The sequence below is a fragment of the Oenanthe melanoleuca genome, chromosome 20, assembly GCF_029582105.1.
Source record: "Oenanthe melanoleuca isolate GR-GAL-2019-014 chromosome 20, OMel1.0, whole genome shotgun sequence".
NCBI lineage: Eukaryota > Metazoa > Chordata > Aves > Passeriformes > Muscicapidae > Oenanthe > Oenanthe melanoleuca.
This window is the reverse complement of record NC_079353.1, coordinates 13552138-13578472: the sequence shown is the minus strand read 5'-3', so window position 1 is coordinate 13578472 and position 26335 is coordinate 13552138. Positions and strand designations below refer to the sequence as shown.

The 26335-nt window shown below is 44.5% G+C and overlaps 1 protein-coding gene across 2 annotated transcripts; it reads left to right on the top strand.

The window, feature by feature from the left end:
* The first annotated feature begins 313 nt into the window (after positions 1 to 313).
* RBL1 (RB transcriptional corepressor like 1) lies at positions 314 to 26335 on the top strand. Of its 2 annotated transcripts, XM_056507135.1 has the most exons (22): positions 314 to 474; positions 557 to 690; positions 1698 to 1898; positions 2977 to 3041; positions 3132 to 3260; positions 3358 to 3518; positions 4219 to 4268; positions 5832 to 6015; positions 7370 to 7536; positions 9376 to 9488; positions 10017 to 10120; positions 12010 to 12147; positions 13632 to 13796; positions 13961 to 14096; positions 15997 to 16263; positions 17604 to 17782; positions 19430 to 19606; positions 20980 to 21051; positions 21234 to 21318; positions 22976 to 23142; positions 23532 to 23696; positions 24266 to 26335. In XM_056507135.1, the coding sequence occupies exons 1-22, from the start codon at positions 343 to 345 to the stop codon at positions 24434 to 24436; spliced, it is 3162 nt and encodes a 1053-aa protein (XP_056363110.1). In that variant the 5' UTR covers positions 314 to 342; the 3' UTR covers positions 24437 to 26335. The 2 variants fall into 2 exon arrangements, with proteins under 2 accessions (XP_056363110.1, XP_056363112.1); XM_056507137.1 differs by lacking the exon at positions 3132 to 3260 and having other exon boundaries at positions 317 to 474.

Sequence of the window (26335 nt, the reverse complement as noted above, 5' to 3'; positions counted from 1 at the left end):
GTGCGCGGAACGGGCCGCGAGCAGCCGCCAGCACCGAGCGCCCGCCTGCAGACGGGTGACCCCGGGTGACACCGAGTGACCCCGAGTGACACCGAGTGACACCGAGTGACCCCGAGTGACACCGAGTGACCCCGGGTGACCCCGGGTGACACCGAGTGACCCCGGGTGACCCCGGGTGACACCGGGTGACACCGAGTGACCCCGGGTGACCCCGGGTGACACCGAGTGACCCCGGGTGACCCCGGCGGGCCGCGGCCGCCGCCCCCGCGCCCGGCCCGGCCCCGCCCCCCGCGGCGGAAGCGGCCCCGCCCTTCCGGCGGTTTTGGCGCGCGCTCCGCCACCATGTCCCGCCCGCGGGCCGCCGATCCCGGCGCCGCCGTGGAGCGGCTCTGCCGGGAGCTCAACCTGGACGCGGCGAGCGCGGCCGAGGCGCTGCGCGAGTTCACGGCGCTGCGGGGCACCTACAGCCTGGAGGTGAGCGGGGCCGGGCGGGGCCGGGCGGGGCGGGGGCGGGCGGCGCGGCGCTGCCCCGGTGACCGCGGCGCCCGTCCCGCAGGGCGAGGCGCTGCACTGGTTGGCCTGCGCGCTGTACGTCGCCTGCCGCCGGAGCCGCGTGCCCACCGTGGGGAGCAGCCCGATGGAGGGGAACGGCGTCTCCCTGACCCGCATCCTGCGCTCCGCACGCCTCAGGTGAGCGCCCGGCCCGGCCCGGCCCTGCCCCTCCTGCCCAGCCCTTCCCTGCCCTGCCCTGCCCCTCCTGCCCGTGCCCAGCCCAGCCCTGCCCTGCCCAGCCCTGCCCTGCCCCTCCTGCCCAGCCCAGCTCAGCCCTGCCCTGCCCTTCTCTCCTGTGCCCTCCCCTGCCCTGCCCAGCCCTGCTCTGTCAGAGCCGCTGATCCTTTGCCGCACCTTCGCCTCCGGCGCTGCCAGCCGCGGCGGGGTAAAAGCAGTAAATCCGCTGTTATTACCGATGGAAATTAGATGCAAATAGGTAATTTCCAACTTCGAGCCCTTAGGAAAGCACCTCTGTCGGAGCAGCAGCCGTTCTGCACACGCCACTTGTTTCTGTGTGTGGTTAATTTGACCGCGAGCAGCTCGGCGTGTGCCAGCCCGGTACGAGCGTGTCTGGCTCGGGATCCCGGCCGTGTCCCGAGGGGATGCTGGAGCTGCTGCTTTGTCTGGGAGCACCGCACTGATCCCAGAGCTCCTCAGCTCCTGGCCCGGCTGCAGCTCCCCTGGCAATGAGGCTCTGCCCCGGGGGCAGGAGCCCGGAGTGTTGCTCGTTCCGTTTAAAGACCCGCGCCCCGCTGAGCTGTCAGTTGTTTACATACAGGTTTCTGTGCAGGTAACTTCGACTGGCTTTGACTCTTGGCTTTTGTTGCCTGTCCTGCCTCCACCTCAGCACACACAGAGCTACACCTGCACTTTGCTGTCCACCACTGCCCTGCTCTGTGCAGCCATGCTGCAGCCTCCACATCAAATTAATGTTACCCTGCCTTAAAGAGGGTCAGGAGAAACCCCAGAGTGATAAAAAGCTGGTGACATATACAGTTTGGGAGTCTTATCAAAATAAATTGTAAAACTAGGTAGTAATCATGTCAGTCATTAAAAGAGTAAATATGTTGCATTTTGGCTTTTTAAGATTTTAGAATAGAAGTCAGTTAAAGCTCAAAGCAGACTTTTCTTTTTTTTCTTTTAAGTTTAATTCAGTTTTTTAGCAAAATGAAGAAGTGGATGGACATGTCAAACCTGCCCCAGGAATTCCGAGAGCGAGTTGAGAGGCTGGAGAGAAATTTTGAAGTGTCAACCGTGATTTTCAAAAAGTTTGAACCAATATTTTTTGATATATTTCAAAATCCTTATGAAGAAACTTCCAAACCGCATCGAAGCCGGAAGCAGAGGTATTCTTTAGATTTGATGTGACTTTTCCTGGAAAGAGTTACAGCCAATATAAGTTTATGAAAATTAGTTTGCAAAGTGATGGGGTCTCTTTGACTCTGAAATGCAGCCAGGGGAGAGCTGCCCTGGGGGGGTTAGCTCCAAGTTCAGTGAGATCCACACCTCAAACATTCAGCAGAAAGAGCTGAAGCAGCACAGGAGTGTTTGTCTTGGTGCAGAGCTGGCAGGGTGTGGTGTCACCCCGTGGTCCCACCACGCTGCTGGGTGCTTGCCCTGCTTGCCAGAGGAGTGGAAGCACCAGCTGGGAGGAAGTTACAGCTGATGTGCTCGTTTTTATGACAGATTTGGGAGTGTGTGGTGTCATCTTCCACTCAACGTGGAACATCTGCCTTACTGAAAGGAGTGGCAGCTTTTTAGTGAGAATGTAACCTTGGGGATGAGGGAGCCAAGCTGTGACCCTGCAAGGTGTGTTTGTCAGGTCTCTGCATGTGAGGGGGAATAACTGTTCTGGTACAATGCTCCAGTGTGGTTCCACATCTCCAGGCAGAGTGCAGGGAGAGATGCTCTGTTGTGTGCTCTGTGAGCTGACTCATGTTTTCCTTGAGCTCCATGGGTATTTCTGCTCCAAACAGGAATCAGCAGCTGAGCTGTAGTACAGGCTATAATTACCTGTTCTGAAGGGATGGCCGATGCTTTAGTAAAATATTTTGGGAAAACCATCCCTGGAGTACATGTAGCCTTTGTCACCTCCCCACCTGTGGCTGCAGGAGGGTTCTGTGGGAGGTGTGACACCAGAATAGCATGGCAGGGTCAGAGGCCAGAGGCAGCCTTTGGCTTGGGAGCAGGGTCAGGAAGTTGTGGATGTGTGCAGGACACTCTGGAGTCAGGTCAGGCACTGCCTGTCAGGCAGTGAGAGCTGAGCTCAGGACATGTAGTTTAGACTGTGCCTTAGTGTGAAATGAAGACAGCTGCTCCAGCTGTTGTTTTGAGCAGGGAAATAGACTGAAATTTGTACTGTAGAATGAGGTTTGGCTTCCTGGAAGTGGAGAGTAACTTCTCCCCCGTTTTTCTGGTTGGCAGGCGGGTGCCATGCAGCGTCAAAGATCTCTTCAACTTCTGCTGGACTCTCTTTGTGTACACCAAGGGTAGGCTGCTTGCTGTGCCTGCATGCTCTGTATGCATTCCCAGCTTGAACTTCTGTTGTCTTGCTTGACGTGATGTGCTGTCTCTTGAAGGTAATTTCCGTATGATTGGAGATGATTTAGTAAATTCCTATCATTTACTTCTGTGCTGCTTGGACCTGGTCTTTGCCAATGCCCTTCTGTGTCCAAACAGAAGAGATTTGCTAAATCCATCGTTCAAAGGTATGGTGGGGACAGATTATTGGCAATCAGCTGTGCTTTGTTCCCTTGGCTCATTGAGATGGAGTTGAAGGCTGGCTGTGTCCCCTCCTCGTTGCAGGGCTGCCGGTGGAGTTGCAGCCCCTGGAGAGCCAGGGCTCCCGGGAGCCGCCCTGCGTCATCGCCGCGCTCTGCGAGCTGCACCACGGGCTCCTGGTGGAGGCCAAGGGCATCAAGGAGCACTACTTCAAACCTTACATTGCAAAGCTCTTGGAGAGGAAGGTACAGCTCAAGGGTTCTGTCAGCACTTGGTGATGCTCCATGGTGCCTCAGGAGCTTTTCAGTCCTGCAGGTTCCACAGGGGAGAGCAAAGGAAATGAGCAAAGGAACTCAGGTTTTCTTTTAGCAGGAGCAGAATTCCCTCACACCTCTCATGCTGTGTGCTGGAAAGTCTCCTCTGTTTCTGCTTTTTATGTCAGTGAGGAATCTTTGTTTTCCTTTCTTGGCAGTGTGAAACTGAAACATGAAGGATGGTGCTTTCTTCTGGCAAAAAAAGAAGTGATCTTGTGCAATAACTGTGTGGGATGTCTGTCATGGGCACGTGGGTCCTGCTGCTTTTCTGGAATTGAGCATAATGCCTTGGAAGGAGAGGCTGAGGTTGCAGATGTACAAATTGTCCTGTCTAGTTCTGCTCCTGGAAATGTTTTCCAAGCTCTGTGGAAGCTTCTTTGGAGCTGCTCACTGAGCCAGTCCCTGGCCCAGCAGTGAGCAATGTCACATTGCAGGGCTGGCTCTGAGCAGAGGATTTGGCTGGAGCTTGGATCCAGTTGGGCTTTGTACACTTTGCCCTTTGGTCTAGGCAAAAGAAAGAGTCCATACATGCACCTAAATCTCATCTCCTTTTTGGCTAAAACCATCATGCCCCTACACTTGAAACAGTTTTGATTTTATTATCTAAGATATTTCTGCTTTTTATTCTTAGATCTTAAAAGGAGATTGTCTGTTGGATCTTTGCAACTTCACAGAAAATAGGTAAGTTACAGCTCTTGCCCTTAATCACAGGGCTTGGTTTATGTCTGAGGCACAGACCTTTGTGTACCAAATCTGTTTTCCTGTTCCTTTGTCTTCCATATCTAATGGGTTTTGGTTATTTGACCATCAGAGCTGCTCTCTGGCTGAAACACTTTCTGCATCTGAGGTCAGGGCTTCAAGCTGCAGAGATTCTTTCTTGGTCTCAGGTTTTTTGGTGCTTGCTCTGATTTTCTGGCAACTGCAACCTTTAAATAATGTAATGCAAATCAAAACCTTGGCTCTGAAGGTTGTAAATGTATTCTGCCCAAGTAGGGAAACCTCTAAATTTATTTCTCTATCTCTATTTGAGTGTATAAATCTGTGGATGTGGCAGATGGACTCAAAAGAAAAGGAAGCAGAAATTGTAAAACCACAAAAAAAGAGATGAACAGTTTCTGTGGGAGGCAAGTGCAGTTGTTTCAGAAACTTTGAATTCACTTCTGAAAGCTACTTTAAATGCAAACCATAAAAAATCCTTGTCAGGCTTTTTTTGCCTTTTGCAAAAATACCTATTAATTTGTTTTTGGCTTTTGTTTGTGAGCTTTTAACTTGTTGGGTTGCTTTGGGAATTTTGAGCAAAGTCTTGATGTTTTAACAATGCAGATAACACCTCAGTTTAGATATAAACTCATTCCTTTGATCATTGAACACTGAATTTCTCTTAGTATTTCTACTTTAAAATTAACAGTATTCCTTCAGTGACACTGTTGTATGGAATGATCCAGTAGTCCCTGTTCTTTTGCAAGTAGTCTGGCATCTCAAAGACTCTTGTAAGCATCTCTGGAGTTTTTTTGGTCCAATTTTCCACGGACCTTTTTCCAAAAAGACATGGGGTAGCTGAACCTGTGATACAGTCAGGTTTCCTGTGGGATCACCAGCTGCTTGTGTCATTATTGTACATGCTGGAACTGCATTCCTGACCCAGCTGCAGGCAGGATTGTTGGTGCAAGCCATTTCTGATCTTCATCCAGAAGTTCCATTCTACTTCCCAAGTCTATGTTTGAAGTTTTGCAACCTTGGTGGAATTAAACATTCCTTTTTTCGAGCTGCGTTTGCTGGAATAAAGAAAATGAAGGATTTGTTTGGTCTGGCATGTCAGTGGTGGTTTTAGAAATAAAAGCCAGGAGGTAGCTCCTCACTTTTCCCTCCACTGCACCATTAGGAAAATGATGGGCTACAGAGCAGCAAGCACAGAAATCCTGCCAGGGGCTGGCTGCAGTTCTTGGCTGCTCTGTGTGTGCACAGATTTAACCTCTGACAGCTGACCACTGCCAGACAACTGGCATGAAAGCAAAGTTGTTTTTTCCCTCTTCTTACTGAGATCCACATGCTGATGGAAGAGTGATTCCTGCAGTGATCCTGGGGAGGTTTTGGGTCCAAGGCAGGCAGGGATGAGCAGGGGCAGTTGCTCAGGGAGGGGGAGCAGCACTCTGGCCCTGCCTTGGTTTGGGGTTGTACCTGGGGCATCCTCTTTGTTTCTTCAGCAGTTAAACCTTTGGTATCAAACCTGGGCTTCTCTTTCAGCAAAGCACTGAATAAAGAGTATGAGGAGTATGTTCTGACCGTGGGTGACTTTGATGAGAGAGTTTTCCTGGGAGCTGATGCTGAGGAAGAAATTGGCACTCGGAAATTCCCTGCAGATGTGCCAGGAGAGAAAACAGCAGCAAGAGCTCCCATGGAGTGTCATCTGCAGCAGCATTTTGAAAAGGTGATTCATTTAACATGGCAAGTTCACTTGAAGTTCTCCTTCAGGTTTTCTCATTCTTATACACTCTTTGAATCCTTGGGGTGACTTGAAAGAAGATGGTGAGCACAGACTTCAGTGCTGTCTTGCTAAGAAGAATAGGTGGTATGTTCTTTCCTGAGGAATTTTAATAATAACTGTTTCCTAAACAGAATGAGTGCACTTTCAGGTGTATAGTCTGGTTTTGTCTAAGAAAAATCAGTAAGTAATTAATACCCCAAGTATGTAGTTTTAGTTTTGGTCAAGCTTCATTTATACCCCATAATCATACCATGAAACCTTGACACTGAGTTCATTTGTTTTCCCACTGTTTCCTTTCTTAGGAAAGGAAAAGTCAACTTTCCTACTCATCTGGAAAATAAGATTCACACATAAACCTCAACAAAGTCTCTCTTCATTACAAAAAGTAGCCTATAAACAGAGTTAGTGTTTCACTATGTTTAAAAGTATAAAATGTGTTTAATTAAGTTGACATGCAGGAAAACAGTTGCTTGATTATTTTTTAATCTTGGATAAGGGGAGATAGTAGTGGCTGTGTGAAAGAACCATATGCTGTTGGATTTACATGTCAATTAAAAAATAAGAATTCTTATTCTGAGATGCTGGTGCTAGTGTAAATGAATCATATGTCTGAGCTTTTTCTCCCAAATGTATTTCATATTCAGGCAAATTGAAGACAGGAGTTTGGAATGGGTTTCATTAATTCTGAGCTTCAGTTTCTGTAGTAGAATAATGTTATTGTTTATGCATAATGACTGCAGGCTTAACCTTTTCTCATTATTTGCCTTGTATCTTCAGAATGTTGTCAGTTCAGATAATTAAATCCAAAAACTTTGTGTCACTTCCAGAGAGCAGGATACAGATAGGTTGGTGCAGCCCACACAGCTCCATCAGTGCCACTTCATCCTTGGGTGAAGGCAGGACCATTTCCCAGGGAATGTTCTCCTGTGAACCTCTCCTGGGCAGCTCTGCTGGGGCTGAGAATGGAAGTTTGTGCTTTCTCTTCCTCACCCTCTATTTTCAATGTTCACATGAGCCAAACATTTACAGGTTTTAAGATTTTAGGCCTTGTTTTAGTTGTAAAATCCCTTGGAGTTAATTTTTGGCTGCTCCAAGATGTGTTATGTTTTATATTTATGGAGTCCTGGGAAGTCTGGGGCTCATTTTTAGTCACTTCTGAGCTCACAGGTTTGATGAAGCTTTCACCTGCTTGTCTCATTTTAATCTTTGAAATAATTTTGCAGGAGATGCTCATTTGGAAGGTAACTAAGACAGTTTGTTGGCTGATTTTTATTTATTATTTTTCTGTGTCTGACAGAAAAGGTCATTTGCACCTTCCACTCCACTGACTGGCAGGAGATACCTGAGAGAAAAGGAAGCTGCCATCACTCCTGTGGCCTCGGCCACGCAGAGCGTGAGCCGCTTGCAGAGCATGGTGGCTGGGCTGAAAAATGCACCAAGTGAGCAACTTACAGCTATTTTTGAGTGAGTATGTCCCCTTCAGCTGCTCTCATTGACACACAACAGCATCTTGTGGCTGTTTTTTTTCTTCAGGACAGAATATTGTGGTCTTTGTTATTTCTTGTTGAAGGATCTCATGTTTTCCAGATGATCTCCTCTGCAGAAGGGTGGCTGAACACACACCCCCATCTGGCTTGTCACCACCATTGTGTTAAATGGAGCTTCAGCTTTTGCTGATTTGATTTGTCTGTTTGCCTTTTTTGTTTGTTTACATTTTAAACAAGTACTTGTCAATTAAAAGATGTGGTAACCATGTTGGCAGAGGTTTTGGAGGAGGGTGGAAATGTTCAGGTGAACAAGCTGCAGTCTTCACCCTCAGCTGAGAAAATAAAACTAAAAGCAGCCTCTGGTTCCCATTTTTCCTTGACACCACTTCAGGGTGTGTTGGTGTAACCCCGTGGCACAAGGACCAGCCTTGCAGTGACCCTGGTCACTGTCAGTGCTGACCTGGGATCCCAGAGCTGCCTTTCCCTCTTGGGATGTTCTATTCCCTGAGCACACTTCAGATTACTCCTTCCTCCCTGAGCACAGCTCAAAAAAGCAGTAATTGGATAGTAAATACCTGTGAGGATGCTGGGTGTTTGTCTAATAACTTCCCAAGTTAAGATCCTGCTGTATTACAGTGTAAGGTCTCCAGGTGTATTTTTACAAATCAGAATGGACATTTAGTATTAGCACTTAACATTTGAAGTGCAGAAGCATTTTTTTTTTTAAAGTAACTATCATAAACAGGTGAAAAATATTACTTACCATTCTCATATTTGGAGTTATGTATATTTGAAAGTTTTGCTAGCACTAGTTCTTGAAAATTTACAACTTTGCTCTGTGGGATGCATTTGTTTTCAATGTTTCTTTGATTGTTTTTATAAGGACTGATACTATTTATACTATAAAATGAAGACATTAATGTGTCTGTAATCTCTAATAAAATGTGTGTTTGTTCCAAATAATAAACCAGGCTGTCAAGAGAGAGGTAAATATTTAAATGGGAATAAGAATTGAGTAAACCTTTGGCAAGAGCTGTGATGAGTACTTTGTTCATCTTGGATACAAGTTCAGCAAGCACTGGAGTATATAAACTTGTGTCCCTGGAAGAAATGCAGGAACTGTAGTTTGGACTGTGTAATATTCTATGCTTTTCAGTATTTTCTTTTTCAAATTAAACTTCCATGGAAAAAGCTATGAAGTTAATTAGAAGGCTTTATTTGAAGAGAAACCCTAGCTGATTTTAGTTCTAGCTTTTCAGAGTAGTTTAGTGTCTTAATTTGACACCAGCCATGGGCCACTGTCCTCTAAAACAGAGTTGCTGTAAAATTCAGAAGCATTGAGAAAGAGCATCTCCAGCCAGAGATACTGTGGCCCTTTTTTATGGCAGTGACAATGTGGAGTTCTCAGTTCTCCCAGTCTGGGTAGGAAATGGGGAAGATGCTGCTGCTGCCTCTCCCTCTAAGCTTTTCTGATTGAGCCTGGCTTGTGTGGTTTATGAGTGCCTTTGGTTGTTTGGTTGCCTGTTCTGGTGTTGTAGCATCCTTAGTCCTGGCAGGTTCATCTTCTCACTGTCTGCTGTAGTTCTTGTTTTCTCCTGTGTTTGTTTCAAGATCTGCATTCCCTCCCTGGCCCTGTTAGGAGCAGAGGACACAACACTTGTGTATGTTTTATGTTTTCCTCTGTCTGTGTAAAGCAGGTTCTTGCTGATGAGGGATACTCAGTATATTTGGCTTATCTTTTTATTTTGGTCTTATGGTTGTTGTTGTTGTTTGATTTTTTTTTTTTTTTTTTTAATTTCTTTGCCTTTGGCTTCAGGTCCTGTGCCCGCAGCCCCTTGGAGAGCATCGTGAGCAGAGTGAAGGAAATTGGGGAGACCTTCTGCTGCAGCTACACCCAGTCAACAGATGAGCAGCCAGGATCTCACATAGGTATGGGGTGGTTCAAAATACTAAACCAGAGCAAACAGAATGCATACCTGTACTGCTTTCTGTATTTCATGCAGTGGAGCTGGTTTTATCCCTGGATACACCCAAGCAGAAAACTGCTGCTGTCAAATAGTACACTGTAAAAAATAAAAAAAATTATGGCACAGTAAACCCAAGGTTGCAGTTCAAGCTGGGATAACCAGGAAGTCATGGAAAATCAACTCTTAACAAATGTAAACTTGCAGTCTTGTTAGCTTTAAATTTAAAGGAAACTGAAAGCAAATAGGAAAATTATTATTGCAAAATTACATCATAATAAATATTACAATAAATAAACCTTTAAAATATTTATGGGGCTTTATGCTGTACTTGAGACTAATGGATTTCTGAATTTTTTTGTTTTGTTGGCAAAGTCTGTATGTACACACATGAACTATTATTTTGAGTGAGGACCAGGTGCTGGTCAGTTTAGTCTTAACCCCATTTGGGCCAGTGGCATTGGACTTTATCTCTGTTGATTTTAAATTTCAGATTTTGCTGTAAACAGATTAAAACTGGCAGAGATCTTGTACTATAAAATCTTGGAGACTATAATGGTGCAAGAAACACGGAGACTGCATGGGAAGGATCTGACTGTAAGTAGAGAACCAGTGAAGGATTAGAACACTTTTTGTAGCTGTTTCTTGGAGTTTATCTTCAGGCAGTTCCAGAAAAAAACACTGTAAAGCACTCTGTGTATGTTGTTAATATTAAAAAGGAGAGATACATGGGAGCTTGCAGAAAATGTACTTTTCTTCTACTGTTTTAACCAGTATAACTGGCATAACCAAACATCTCAATTTTTTGTTTACTTTCTAGCATCACAGCTTTATGGGCAAATGATTTTTATTCTCTTCTTTATCCAATGAGCAGTATCAGTAGTTCATGTTAGACAGCACTGCATTTGCTCTGCTTTGTGATGCACAGCAGGGAGGCCATTTGTCCATAGCATGCAAATTGTGATTGTTTAGGTGGTGCTACTCTACTTCTGGTCTCCCCAGCTTCTGTGTAAAAAGGAGCTTGTGAATGGGAGAAGCAGCCAGCTGCTTTCCAACAATGAGCTGTGTAGTGTTAGTGCCACAAAATTCCAACCTGTGTTTCCCAGATCTGAGGCCAGTGGCATTTTGTGGGTCTGTGCAGTTTCTCACTCTGTGGGTCTGTGCAGTCTCTCACTCTGTGGGTCTGTGCAGTCTCTCACTCTGTGGGTCTGTGCAGGCTCTCTGTGGGTCTGTGCAGGCTCTCACTCTGTGGGTCTGTGCAGGCTCTCACTCTGTGGGTCTGTGCAGGCTCTCACTCTGTGGGTCTGTGCAGTCTCTCACTCTGTGGGTCTGTGCAGTTTCTCCCTCTGTGGGTCTGTGCAGGCTCTCACTCTGTGGGTCTGTGCAGTCTCTCACTCTGTGGGTCTGTGCAGTTTCTCCCTCTGTGGGTCTGTGCAGTTTCTCACTCTGGGTCTGTGCAGTTTCTCCCTCTGTGGGTCTGTGCAGTTTCTCACTCTGTGGGTCTGTGCAGGCTCTCACTCTGTGGGTCTGTGCAGTTTCTCACTCTGTGGGTCTGTGCAGGCTCTCTGTGGGTCTGTGCAGTCTCTCACTCTGTGGTCTGTGCAGGCTCTCTGTGGTCTGTGCAGTCTCTCACTCTGTGGTCTGTGCAGGCTCTCTGTGGGTCTGTGCAGTCTCTCACTCTGTGGGTCTGTGCAGGCTCTCACTCTGTGGGTCTGTGCAGTCTCTCTGTGGGTCTGTGCAGTCTCTCACTCTGTGGGTCTGTGCAGTTTCTCACTCTGTGGGTCTGTGCAGTTTCTCACTCTGTGGGTCTGTGCAGGCTCTCACTCTGTGGGTCTGTGCAGTCTCTCACTCTGTGGGTCTGTGCAGGCTCTCACTCTCTGGTCTGTGCAGGCTCTCACTCTGTGGGTCTGTGCAGGCTCTCACTCTGTGGGTCTGTGCAGGCTCTCACTCTGTGGGTCTGTGCAGTTTCTCCCTCTGTGGGTCTGTGCAGTTTCTCCCTCTGTGGGTCTGTGCAGTTTCTCACTCTGTGGGTCTGTGCAGGCTCTCACTCTGTGGGTCTGTGCAGGCTCTCACTCTGTGGGTCTGTGCAGGCTCTCACATTCTAAGGGTCTCTACAGGCTCTCACTCTCTGGGTCTGTGCAGGTGTTGGGAAGGAAATAGAAAAATTTTATGAGTGCCTAGCAAGTAGTTTTGAAACAATGGATGAAATAGAGATGTTAGCATTTTTTGACATAGAGACTGAAAACAGCCAAGTGAAGGTTTGAGGCCTCTTCTTTTGTTTAGTTGATACCAAATGCCACAAATACCAAAGAACCAACAGACATCCTGTCCTAAGCTGGGCAGGAAGGGTCTGAAGATAAGGGTTACAGATAAGAAAGCCATAGAACATGGTAATTTAGAGTTCCTATGGGTTGCATGCAAATATTAGGGAATGAGTCCATTGTATTAGATTGGTTGATGGCAGTCAGGATGTGGCTGCTGCGCAGGCTCTCCTGGAGCAGGACCTGTTCCACCGCTCGCTGCTGGCGTGCTGCCTGGAGATCGTGCTCTTCGCGTACAGCTCCCCGCGCACCTTCCCCTGGATCATCGACGTGCTGCACCTGCGGCCCTTCTACTTCTACAAGGTAGGCACTCAGCCTGGGACAGGTCTGTGTAACATGGCATGTGCCTGGATTCACGTGGGGGTGATGCTCCTCCTCCCTAGGATTGGTATTACCTGGGCATTAGGCCTGTTCTAAATTCTGGCTCTCTTGAGCTGTATTACTTGGAAGGAGTAATGCCAGAGCTGAAGCTGAGATATAAAGAAAAAAATCCATTTTGTAAGTGGTACTGATCTGTAACATACTGCTGATCAACTTATACTAGACTAAAGCCTTCAAGCATTTGTTGATATTTATATTTATTGACTGCAGTGTAGTCCTGAAATAGCAGATAGAGATCTGAAATATTGCCTTTAGCCATTGCTACTTATCATAGACTTGCTTTGCTAAGTTTGGGGATTTTTCCTTTCTGTAAAAGAGCACGGAATATATTTTCCAGGCTGCTCTCTGGTTTTGCTCTTTTTTTAGCCACATTTTCCCCACTTTTAGTGTTACTTGATTTTTGACTACTTCAAGCCTTTTATCATCTATCCATATGCCTCCAGTTTTTGCTGGATGCCTAGCAGATTACTGAGATTAATTCTGAATAAATCAAATAGTTTAGATGACAGCAATCAAAAAATTGCAGCCTTTGGGAAAGCTGGTTTGTATTCTGTCCTTTCTTTTTCCTTTAGGCCTCAACTGTAGGGCAGCAGTGGAGAAGTAACAAAGCTGTCAATATTGGTGTGGCTGTTGGTAGTCTCCATCAAAACTGGTGCACATCCAACTTTGTGGAACAAATTTATGTTTGATTTTAATTTTCTCAGCTATTCAGTGTATATTCTTGCAGTACTCTTATTTGGACAAAAATTGTAATTGCAAAGGTCTCACACAAGAGAGACTTGTGGTATTTATAGCTTTGCTGTCTGAGTGTAGCTTCTGTAGCAGGAGTAACTAAACATATCAATAGGTCTTCCAGGGAACTTTTATGGCATTTCCACCTTTGAGCATTAAGTAAAGAAGCTGAATTCTCCTCTGACAGGAATAACTCAGGGTGGTTACTGTGTTGGAGTATGATACTGCAGGGGATTGGTCAGCTCTGTTCAACCCCCATTTGTCCATGTTAGGGGTTCTGAGTGCTTCTTAAATCAAACTTCAAAGCAGTGGTTTTCAGCTCCTGGTGTTATGGGCTGCTTGTTTGCATGGAAGGAGAGCTGAAACACTGGGGCTGTCACATCCCCTGCTGGTCACATCTCCCAGGTCAGTGCTGTGTGTGCCCAGTGCTTCCACCTGTGCACAGATAGCAGTGGGGGGAGAGGGCCCTAAAAACCTCTGGAGTGGATTGTGCTGCTCCCAGGTTCCTTTGGGAAAGGTTAAAAAAGAGGGATCAGAAGAGGGTTGGGGAAGATGAAGATGTGAGGGGGAGGCTGGAGCACTCTGACCTTTTGAACAGGAGGCTGAAATAAATGAAGTTTGGTGTTAAAGATGAGCAGTGTGACCTTGCTGTGTGTGTGTGTCATTGCCATCAGGTTATTGAGGTGCTGATTCGCTCTGAGGAGGGACTTTCCAGAGACATGGTGAAGCATCTCAACAGCATCGAGGAGCAGATCCTGGAGAGTCTGGCCTGGACTCGCAACTCAGCACTCTGGAACGCACTCGAGGCCTCAGAAAACAAAGTCCCAACCTGTGAAGAAGTATGTGATCTCATTCCTGTTACAAGGAGACTCATGTTCCTTTTCTCACTTGTTTTATACAGAAAATTGTTCAAATGAGACCATCACTGCAGGAAATCTTCTATTAACAGATTGTCACAAAGAAGGGAAATCATTATCTTACACTGATATTTCTTATTTCTCAGGTCATATTTCCCAGTAATTTTGAGGCCAGCAATGGAGGGAGTGGCTTTGGGCACTTGCCCATGATGCCTTTATCTCCCATAATTCACCCTCGAGTGAAAGAGGTTCGGACAGACCTCGGTGGGAGCTTAAGACGAGGTATGTTCAAGCCTTCTGACATTATTTGAATGTGTGAATTTGGGGAGAGGGATTTAAAACTTCTTTGTAATTGCAAAAAACAGCCTTGAATCTGAATGGAGTGTTCAGAATGGTGAAGTTTATTTGATCATGGGAAGGTCTAGATGCACCCAGTCAGACCCAGCTGTGGCTCACTGGCAGCAGACAGTGGTGACAGTGCTTCCCTTCTCTACTGGAGCAGATTTTGCTGCTGGTTTCATGCCTGGGTGATCTTACTCTGAGATGGGTTGTCATCTAATCACTTATTATATATTGATATTTAAATTTTTGCAGATTTTTTTCTTTTTGTTTTCTGTTAGTTTATGGTCAGTGATTTTGACTGGATTTTAGGTGACTTCCTTTATTTTTTTTAATGCAGTGACAGGACAACACTTATTCTTGCTTCCTACAGAACTGTTTTTGTGCAGGGGTGGAGGACAATGCTTTGCCTACAGTGTTTTGTCCTCTGAAAAACTGCTCTTTTCAGATTCCTAAGCCTCACACAGAACTGTCTCCTGAAGTGAGGGTGCAGAAACACTGCTGTTTCTTTTGCATACCTCTCTAGTTAGGAATTGCTGCTTTAGTTGTATGCCAGACACTGGTCCATATGTTCTTGCAGGTGCACATGGACTGGTGGGTTGTGTAATGTTGTCTCTGTTGGTGTTTGTCTGGCAACAAACAAGACTGTTTGGTGGTTTTTTAATACTCCTTAGGAAGGAGATGTACAAGCAGCTGCTGTAGGTGTTAGGGTTCACTGATGGAGGAGGAACCACACTGGAGATTGTATCTTATATATGGGGAAGGCTTTGTGAGACACAGCTTTGTATATGAGAATCTGGTACTGGGGGCTTCTCCTAAATTCCCTAAGTTGGGAAGATGGTGGGGTTGGGAGATGTTTATTTGTCTTTGGTACCAAGAGAAACATCTTGGAAGAGTTAGAAGTGAGGTCTCCTGTGGAAGATCAGGCAGCCACAGAAGCTGGGTAGCACTGCTGACCTCCTGGCACTGGTACAGTGAAGCAGGAGAGGGAAACTCAAGGCCAGAACTAAAGTGAAGACATCACTTAGTCTGGTCACTCTGACCCTCTGAGGAGAGAAGATGTAACAGGGACATTGCTGGTGTAAAAGAATGTAACAGGGACATGGTAACTGAAAAGATTGTGTTGCTAAGGGAGCAGGGGCGAAGGGGTCCAGGTGGAGCATTTTGTACAGAATTAGGGGACTGTAAATACTGGTGAGCAGTGTAGTAAACTGGCTTTGCTTGCATTGCATGGTCCATATCTCTCAATCCCCACAGTCTCCAATCAATCTCACCTGGCCAGTTATTCCATGAATTTCTGATTCATGGGCAATAGGAAACTGTTGTCACTGTTAGTCACAGACCACAGCAGAAATGCAAAAAGCCTGTGAACAGAAGCCTGTATGTTAGTGATGTGTACTTCAGGTTTACTGCTGGAATAAATGTTTGAAAGCAGCAGAAAAGCCTGAGAGGAACTGGGTCTGTGTGGGGTAGAGTCACCTGACTGGGGCAGTTTAGAGAGAGTTCAAAAGCCAGAACACAGGGAAGACAGCATGTCCAGGGAATATGGTCAGGGTTCCTGAAAAGGAATTGTGTTCACAGGAGTAACGCTTGCAAATATTACTAATTGCTAGACTGACTGGAGTAAGTACCTGTGATCCTGTGTTTCAGTCTCTGTGGATCAGAGTGGCTGCTCAGCTTCCCTGTGACACCTGATGGCAGAGCTGCCATCTGGGCCTGAGCTACAAGTGATCTCTGCTGGTGTGGTTGGAAGGCATCCTTTCTCCTTCTCTGCAGAAGTATTCCCATTAAGCTGCTGTTGTTAAGGTTTTGTTTGGTTTGTTTTTCTTCCTTGACATGCCAGACATGCAGCCATTGTCTCCAATCTCTGTTCACGAGCGCTACAGTTCTCCTACAGCTGGAAGTGCTAAGAGGAGGCTCTTTGGAGATGACAGCCCCAAAGAAATGCAGATAGAAAAAATCTTAACGAAAGGAACTAAGCTGACAATTGCTCCAGCATCAAGCATTGGTGCTGAGAACATGTCAGCATCTCCTGGCCAGACAGTGCTGACCATGACAACCACTACAGGACCAGGAAAAGCAGGACAGAAGGTCACTATCCCACTGCATGGTAGGAATTAATGCTGTTTTTCTTCACTACTAGGATGTTTTCTTTACCCTTAAGATATGCTTAGACCAACCATGCCTCTTGAAAGCATGCTGCTTTTTCTTTCTAAAAAAGCAGTTACTTTGTCAACAGCAGCTGAGGGCGAGCAGCCAGTCCCTGTCCCGACAGATGGCAGGGTGCTCCCCAGGGAGGCAGGGTGCCACTAAGGTCCCAGCTGGTGCCTTCTCCCATGGCAGGAGAAGCAGGACAGGCTGGGCTCCTGAGCTCCCCCAGTGAACAGCAGCTGGACCCTCCTCCTCTGGAGCCTGCAGTGAGAGGGGACAAGGAGCCCAGCCTTGCCCCTCACCACCCAGAAAAAATCTCAAGGGGTCTTTTCCCTCCCAAAGAGAAAACCCCCCAGGTAAAGATAGTATCCAGCATGGCAACTTATTTTGTCTCTCTTAAGTGCTGGTCTTTGTCTCAGCAACATATGAGAGAAAATTCCCAGAGAGAAGGAAAACAAAAGGAGCAATCCTAAGTTACAACAACAACAACAAAACCAAAAGTTTAGATTGACATCATCTCCTTGGAGACATCCATCTGTTCCCTGGCTAACACACTGAGGATTTCTCCCCTTGGAGAAAAGATCATGGAGTTCTCTGCTCCTTCTAGTTATACCTCACACATTAAGCAGTACTTTGGTTCTCAGCTCCACTAATGATTTACTGTAATTTGTCTTAATTGGATCTGTTATAATCTCAAAAGTCGCTGAACTTCTGGAGAAGGGTTACTTGTTAACATTATCAAAATACTGTGAGACTTCTCTTTTGTGGAAGTTGAGTGGTACTTGAGTATTTCTGAAAATGATTCATGAACTATGAGTTTATAGCCATTTTGTAATTTAAAAATTGGGTCTGTAGTTAAAGATGGAAAGAAAAATTCTGCACTACTTGCATTTAAGGTGATTTTCAGCAAGAGAATTTGATTAGTGAGGACTGTATAATGAGGACTGTATAGGATATGCTGCCAGCTTTGCAGAATAAGAATAATAATAAAAAAATAGAATGCCTGCCTTCCCCCAAAAAAGTGGAAAACCAAGTACAGAAATTGTGATTGCTTGTAAACTTTCTACTTTCAGATAAGCTTTAGAAAAGATCATTCACATTCACATTCTCCTTTTAAACCTTACCAGAAATGTAATTTTTACCATTTCTGAAGACTCTGAGGGACAGAGTCATTTTAGACTGTAGTAGAGGGTGAGATGTCTTTAGTGTCACATGTACCTAAATGAGTTTGATTTGTTCTTTGACTCTGCACATGAGGAGAACAACCAGTTTATTTCTGGGTATGTGTATCCTCTCCAGGAATTGCAAATGACGTGGGTGGAATCACCTTGATCCCCATCTCGATGAATTTAGGCCAGCCTGGTAAAGTGGAGGCACAGGCTCCCTGCCACCCTCCTGGGAGCCAAGCACAAGAAGTGCAGCTGCCAGCAGCCAGCAAACCAAAGAGGACAGGCTCCCTGGCACTGTTCTACAGGAAGGTGAGTGTCCCTACTCACAAGTGATGCTGTACTGGTGCTCATGGCCATGCTGGACCTTGCCTCCCTGGGCAGCTCCCATTACCTTCAGTCTTCATGTGCATTGCCCTTGGCACATGCAGTTCTTACCTTGGAGAAGAAGGGAAAAGATGTTGAGTGTTGCAGGGAGTCCAGTTTTCCCCTTTCCACCCATGAGATTTTTTTCCTTTTTCATTAGGAGCTTCTATAAATAAATATTGAAGGCATACTTTACTTCAGATTTTACTTCTCTTGGCTATTTTGATTGCCCCACATTTGCAAGGGTTAGAGAGATCTGACATGAGATGATTTTCCTGTTCTCACTCATTCAGAGCTGTGGATCCAGCATGTGGACATGCCCCTTTGCCACTTTAAGTCCACCCAACAGTGCTGATCTTGCTGGGCTGGGGGCTCAGAAAGCAGTGGGGAATAACATAGTAGCTAAAGTTTTCTAGAAAGAATGAGTTTGAAATAATGCAGGATTTAAAGATTGAGTTAAGAACTGGGTGTGCTTCAGAGAAACTTCAGATTACTTACTTCTAGTTGCTTTCATTTTCAGTGTGAGTTTTGTGAGGGGTCTTCAGAGGAAGCAGGGTAACTTGTCTAGATGACTGCAAAGAATATATCCCTAAATTAGTCTCTCTCAAAAATACTAGAAGATTTTCTTTTTTTAATTTTTTTTGCTGATGTTTTCTTACTAGGTAAGTTATTTTCAGAGATTTTCCCCTTTGAGGGTATCTATATAGATACAATAAAACTTAAGAAGTTCTACCATGAACAATCCTTAAGGTACATCTTAATACAAAAAACAATTTCTGGAAACACTTGTAAGCCACATCATTTGTCTGAACTACTGGTTCTTTAATTTTGCCAGTGACAGGTGGTTTCTCTGAGAAGGGATTAAGAATTGATCAGCCACCTGCCAGTTGGGAAGGTTTCATTTTGGAAGGTTTGCTCTCAGCTGGGGAGTACTTCAGGTGTAGCCCTGTCTTGGACTAACCATGTCATAGGCAACATAGTTCTTCTTAGTTGTGAACAATAAAACATTAACTTATGTTTGTCTTTATATTTTAATCTTCCATTTACTGTGATCATCATACTTACAATGATAGTTTTCCCCTGCTTTGCTTTCTTGCTCCTGTTCAGTAGAGCAGGTGAAAATGACACTGTCCCTTCCTGCTCTCCAGCATGAGGAAAGTGCCTAATTAGTGAGCAAGGCATAGGGTATAGAAGCTATACACATGATGTTTTTAGGTGGATTTTCTCTAAGTATTAGAGTCAACAGCTGAAGAGTGGACAGCTTAGTCTTTGAATTCCAGAATGGTTTTGGTTGGAAAGGACCTAAAAGATCAAGTCATTCCACCCTCTGCCATGCCATGCACCCTCTGCACTAGACCAAGCCCCATCCAGTCTCACCTTGAGCACTCCAGGGACCAAAGGCAGCCACAGCTTCTCTGGGCAGCCTGTGCCAGCTCCTCCCCACCCTCACAGGGAAGAGTTGCCTCCCAGTGTTCCTTCCCTCTAACCATCTCTGTGGCCCTCACAGAATCTCTCTGCTTTGAGGTATTTTGCTCCTGCAGGCCAGGGTCAGCTTGCTTGGCTTCTCTCCTTGCTGTGTGTCTTTCCTTGCAGGTGTATCACCTGGCAAGCGTGCGCCTGCGTGACCTGTGCTTGAAACTGGACGTGTCCAATGACCTGCGCAGGAAGATCTGGACGTGCTTTGAGTTCACCTTGGTCCATTGTGCTGATCTGATGAAGGACAGGCATCTGGACCAGCTCCTCCTCTGTGCATTTTATATCATGGCAAAGGTAACGTCTGGGCTTAAGAAATTAATGGAATTTTTTGTTCAGTTGAAAGCATCAGGTGTGTTCAGTGTTTAGAGTTTGATTCATTCATGTCATATTGCTGGAGGGAAGGGGAAAGTCCTTCCAAGAAGTGGATGAAGTCCCAGTATGGTTTTTTCCTTGTTTTGCATGTCTTAGCTCACTGGCTTGTTGATGGAAATTCTTGAGAGTTTTTCTTCTCATCTGGAGTGCATTCACAGTGAGCACTGGTTGACACAGGCAAAGCACTGTGTGGTCTCATCGCCCTGTATTTGTTTTCTGTCCCATCTGTCATCTTGATGATCTGTGTAATCTGAACTAAAAATTCCACTACAATTACAGAATTAGGCAGGTGCAGAAATTTGCAGGAGCAAATTTATGTAAGATGGTTTCTATTCCCAAAAATCCCTTTAGCTTTTGATGATTCAGGCTGAGGAATTGAGGTACTTCATTTCTTATTCCATTTGCCAGCTTTAATTTAAGGTGGTGTTAAATTGGATTTTGAAGCTGGACTATTGGTTTGACTCAAACTTGAGCTGATGGTTACAGTGTCCATCAAGCCTAATTCAGACACAAAATTCGGGAGGCTGGGTTCCCTTTTCTTGAGGGCAGATGAAGATGAGCACTATGTGTGGAGGGAAACTGATGTTTAAATTGTGACTGCCTGTGCTCTTAACTGCAGCATGGGTTAGGCTCATCTGATGTCAATACTGATAGCAAAGCCATTTCATAGTCAGTGCTCTGTATTTTATCATGCAATTTGTCAGTTGTTTGGGGGTTTTTAATAGTAGAAAGTTTTTGAATGCTGTCTCCAGTGCAATGTGAGACCTGACAGCTTAGCCAGAGACAGGGATACATTGTCTTCTGGCTCTGACTACAAAAACTGTTGTTTGTCTGCTCTTAAAATTACAAATGTATTGCTAAAAAATGAAGCTCTTTAACAAATGTGCTATTTTGAAATAAAATAGCAAAGCAAAATTGCATGTGTGTACATACCTGCTTAATGTCTTGTTCAGAAATTCCCCATTTTCTGTTTAGAAAAGTTAAGGGATAATTCAGTTTCTGGATTCACAAAATACAATTTTGACTTTATAATATTTCCTGACTTTAATTTTAAGTGTAACTGGAAGAAAAGTCTGGAAAGGAGTAATGCCTAAGCATCATATGCAACAAAAAGCTTTAGTAGCTAAGAAACAAGGAATTCCAAGAAAAATCTTGGTTGTTTCATGCTCTCACCACCAGAGATAAAATTTAAAATTATGTATTCATAGTAATACTCCTCAAAAAGCTACATACTGAACCTGAGCAGCCTGGCCTTCATACTTGTACTTGATCTTCAACAACCTTTTCTTTTCTAGGTAACCAAAGAGGAAAGAACTTTTCAGGACATAATGAAAAGTTACAGAAATCAGCCACAAGCAAACAGCCATGTAAGTCAATAGCATTGCTTTTACTTTCTGTGGAGCTCAGAGGTGGCTTTTGAAATGTTTGTGCTCATAAGAGAAGTCACATCCTCTGCAGTGTAATACTTGTTCCTGTTCAGTTGGATTTCATCTAGTCCCTGACTTCCTTGTTTTCCTTGACAAGAGTGTTTTTCCCTGGTGACTTGTAGGTTTATAGGAGTGTCTTGTTGAGAAATACTTCTGAGGATGTCACATTGGACAAAAATGCAAACCCAGATACAGACATGACAGAAGGTGAGTACAGCAAAGGAGTCTGCTCTTTTCAATAACATACTTGGGGATTTAAAAGAACTGGACTATCAAGTAATAAGAAGTGGAGCAAGTTTTACAAGTTTTTAAAGTATACTAAAGGAAATGTATTGTTGAAAAAGAAATCATCTTGTATGTAGTTCTCTTGTTTATTAGATATGGAACACATACTTCCTAGTTGGAAAGAATGTTTAATTTCATTTACTTGAATTTGGTTGCTCAGGATGGAAGTATTTTCTTAGTATGTCAGTGATACTGTAGCTCTTCTTGGATAGCAACACTGATAGCAAAGAAGGATGAAGATAACCTGGAATATTATGGTCGGGTTTTTTTAATATCACCTATTCTGAAGACTGAAGTAGGGAGAACTTGTTTCAGAAAATAAAAATGCATTTTCTTATATTCAGGTTTCTTTTAAATAGGTAATGCTTTCTTTGCTCTGGGTTAGAGAGGAAAAGGAATAAGAATAGTATTTGAGAAAAACATGAGAACTGTGGCATTTCTCTTTTGAGTGACATGTCAGGAAAGTGAGAGATCACAAGCCCATGTATGAACCCAGGAGCAGATCTGTAGCCAGGACACACATGGATTTTGTTCTTTGTGGCAAAAAATTCCCTCTGGGTGGGATTCATCTGCCTTAATGAGTATAGAGCCATTTTAAAGGCCTTTTGAGGATTTTCCAGGGTCATGAAAAGTGCTGATCTCACCTCAATCCTGTCTGACATCTCCACAGTTACTGGATGACTTGGAGTATCTGAAGTGACACTGGGCTCTGGTATTTTGTCAGACAAATATACTTGGTTACAGAGTTCTTCAGTGGCTTTTTCTACCAGACTTTCTTCAGTTCATGGACTCCTGTCTCCTTTACACAGATTTAACTCCTGCTCTTTTGACACCAGTTCACAGGAGCTGTTCTTGTGTTGTGAGAGAAGGAAGGCAGACAGACAAAGGAGTCACTTAGGGGTGTCAGCTGGAGCTTTGGATGTTTGTCTCAGTGCATCCATTGCCAGAGACTTTATTGTGTGCTGCTGTTTTAGTTGGCAGACAGCAGAATGGAGAAGACATAGAAGTTTGTATTCAGTAGCACTTCAGCTTAATTAGAGGAGAGGAAACCTTAACAGAAATACTGCTGTATGGCTGCAGCTTTTCCCACTTAACAGAATATGCCTGAACAAATGGTGTCATTACTTCCTTGCTGCAGATCTGAGTTGAGCACCAGGTTTTTCTTCACTAGCTGATCATGAGACTTTCAGAGCAGCCAAAAGCTGGGAGCTGGTCAGACTGCTTAAAACTTAGTTTTAAGAGCAAGTAATGGCTTTGTAGCACTCCCCAAAATAAGCATGGAAGAAGGGGTCAGTTGTGCTAGTTTCTTGCTACAGCTATTTCCAAGTTTGGAATAAAGGTTGTTACTGGCTTCTTTAGCCATAACCCACAAGCCTGTTCACAGCAGTTGGTAGCCCTCCTGATGTTCATAACCACTTGCAGCACATCCTGCTCTGCCTCAAGCATATTTCTTGAATTCCTCTTATTGACTGGTCAATTTATGGACAAGTTCTTGCCAGCTGGACATTATAAGTTCAACTCTGAAGTGCCTGGTTTGCCAATGCTGTAGTTTTGAAATCTGAAGCTCTCTCATTGCTAGACTCATCTGTGAAAGCTGGCAGCTCCTCAGGACGACCTGCAGCAGAGAACTCGAGTGAATCAGAAACAGAGGAGAGAGGAGATCTTATTAAATTTTACAACGCAGTCTACGTAGGAAGAGTAAAGTCATTTGCACTGAAGTATGATATCACAAACCAGGATCATGTGGTAAGTAAAGTATTTTGGAATTAATACTTACAGTCATTTTTCCTGGCAGTTAAACTTATGTCAGTAACTTTGTCTAGTCACCTGGCGTGGGTCAAGTCAGTTGGAGGTAATGGTATGAGCACTTGCTTTAACAGCCTTTCAAGACGACAAACACAGGTGCTGGCCAGTTTGAAAACCCAGTTCCAGCTTCTTTACATTGGTGCAATATTGCTTAAATGCCTGCGGACTGTCTGTGTAAACATCTGGAAGATAATTCTGTAGCTTGGTGGTTCCTTGATCTGCTGTTTCACTGTCACAAGCCAGAATACCCTAAAGAAGAGCTGGACGTGCGTGAGCCCTGTGTGTGAGCAGCTGGTGCAGTGTGCCCTGAGCAGTGTGTGTGTCTGCAGGTGGAGGCGCCGCCGCTGTCGCCGTTCCCCAGCGTGCGGCAGCAGCCGCAGTCCCCGCGCCGCGTGTCCCAGCAGCACTCGCTCTACGTGTCCCCGCACAAGAACGGCGCCTGCCTCACGCCCCGCTCCGCCCTGCTCTACAGGTTCAACGGCAGCCCTTCCAAGGTAGAGAGGGGCAGGCTGCCATGGCAGCTTGGGAGGGGCTGGATGTCACTCTGAGGCTGGCACGACATTTCAGAAGGCTAATATCCCGCTTATTACAACAGCTGGCTTTTATACCGTCTGCAAAGTTTACACTTTGTTAATATTCATTGGTGTAAAAACTATCACCACCTCTGTTTTTCACAAGACTTTCCTAAAAATACTTTTCCAAAAATACTTTTTCCAGCTGCAGGTTTTCTCTCCCGCTTATCTCCTTCTTCTGTTCTTGGTCTCCAGGCCGGTGGCTTTGATAACATTCCTTTCAGAAATAACCCTTATTCATTAACCCTCTCTGGCTCACAGGCCAGCTGTAAGCCTTTCCACAGTTAATTAGTCTTCTAATTAGGATCTGGTCTAGTGCAGTTCTGATGTGTTGTAGTGTGCAGTCTCTCACTTTGCACTGAAAGGTGGAATTCTGTATGTGCACTCCATCACTCAGAGCTGTAGGATAGCCAGTTGTCCTCTGATATTTCAGACATAGAGCAAGTTTGCAATGCAGTCAGAGTAACTCATTATTTTTGTCTTGATCACAGAGTTTGAAGGACATCAACAATATGATAAAACAAGGTGAACATAGGAGTAAGAAGCGAGCAATAACAATTGACAGTGACACTGAATCCCCCACGAAGCGGCTCTGCCAGGAAAATGATGATGTTCTACTAAAACGTCTGCAGGATGTTGTCAGTGAAAGAGCAAATCGCTAAAAAACTTCTGTTTTCTGAGGGATCTCTAAGTTACAGAGCTGGATAAAGATATTGTGCTTTTTATTTCTTGGTTTTGTACATAGACAACTGCCAAGTTCCTTCAGCACTGAACTTTCACCTGACTTCCACAGGACACAAAAAGTAAGAGTTATGTAGGAAATGCCAGTGATCCTCATTCCCAAAGAGCCCACTGTGCTGTAACTCACTCTGAGCTGTTTTAGCTGAAGAGTTCTGTGAAAGCCATATTGGATGTTCTCAAGCCTCATTTAGAGCATCGTGACTTCTGAGTGTAACTCAGCTTGTAATACCAGTTTTATTGTTGGAATAACAGTGATAAATGAGTGAAATCAGTGAAGTTTCCTTTTGGTATTTGGAGAAGAAACTTGCAAAGTGCCTTATTTGGAAAGAATAATAAATTTTATGCATTATTTTACTGTGGAGTAACTGGAGGGAGAAGAAATTAGTTATTTAGCTTCAGGAAGAGCTGATCAGTTTTGAACTGTCAGAACTTCTGTTACAGTGTAGGTTGTGACATGTGTCTGACAGCTTTTGCAGTAACAAAGGCAGTAATCTAAAAATACAAATAGTAGTGGCTTAGGTTGGACTCTAGAGCACTGAGATACAGTTCTGTGAGCCTGAATTCCCTCTCTCTTGAGCCAGTGGTGCTCCACATTGGAAACCACAGAGCAGCCTGCCCTAGGTGCTGCTCATATGGATGGCAGCTCAGCCATGAGGAAATACAGCTGAAATCAGCAGCTGGGGCTTGGCTATCAAAGCTGTTCAAATGCACAGATTCATTTAACAAATTGAATCTCTCTAATTTTTTCCTGAAGACCTTTAGCCTCTTGTGTAGTATCTACACTAAGTCCATCAGGTAAGGAGGTGTGTATGTGTGAGGGTTTGTAGCTGTGGAAGGCTTGGATTCACTGCAAAGGTATAAATTCCAGCATCCAATTCTCATTGCTGAGGATTTGGTAGGGTCTGTTTTACCAAAATGGAGAAAAGTCAGGGTTTACTCATTACTGTAAATCAGTAGTTTGGTCTTATTTTGTAATTGTATTTAACGTTAGAGCCATAGAGGAACTTCTCAGCACTGTAATTTTTCAGTTTCTGTGTAACTGAACTAAAAATAAAAAAAAAAGAATAGGACTTATTTGAGGGGCTCTAGGGGAGGACACTGCCATGATTTTGAGCAGCCTCAGCCAATGAATCTAGCCAGTGATGAAGGAGAAATTGATTACTAAGTGTAGATGTGCAGGGACACTACTCAGCAAGGAGTAGAAAGTTTACAAACTTGGTTTTGAGTCATTAACTACTTGAATATTTGATTTTTTTTTTTTGTTTTAACTTTTTTACTTTCAAATAAAGGTGCTTGCCCTTGGAGAGCTGCAGTATGAGGAAATGGCCATGCAGTGGAGTAGGTTTCATGTAGATATTTAATTTCCTTTAAATTTATTCAAGTTCTAATGTTTGTCTTTAGATTTTGAGATAAAAAGTGGAATATTGCAGCCTTTCTGGATAGGAAATGGATGGTTAGGCATGACAGCATCAGTCTTTCCACAGTATTGTATGATGAGAGTTTAGTTGACACAGTTTTAATTCAATATTGTGTGTAAATCTGGTGTCCCTGCTCCCCACACTGTCACTGCCTTCTCTGACAGTAGACAACTGATGAAGCCAAAATCCATATTAACTGCTGATAGGTGTAATGTTTCATCATTAGGAAAATGAATGTACTACAACTGGATGCAGTTCAGAATTCTTCACCTTTTCAGGTGATCTAAAAACTATTTTGGGCTTGTTGAACAGCTAAAACAATAGCTTACCTGGAAATTTTCTAACGGTTTCAAAGTGCCTTCATGTTTAAGTCTGTATTTTATAATAAACAGCTAAAAAGTA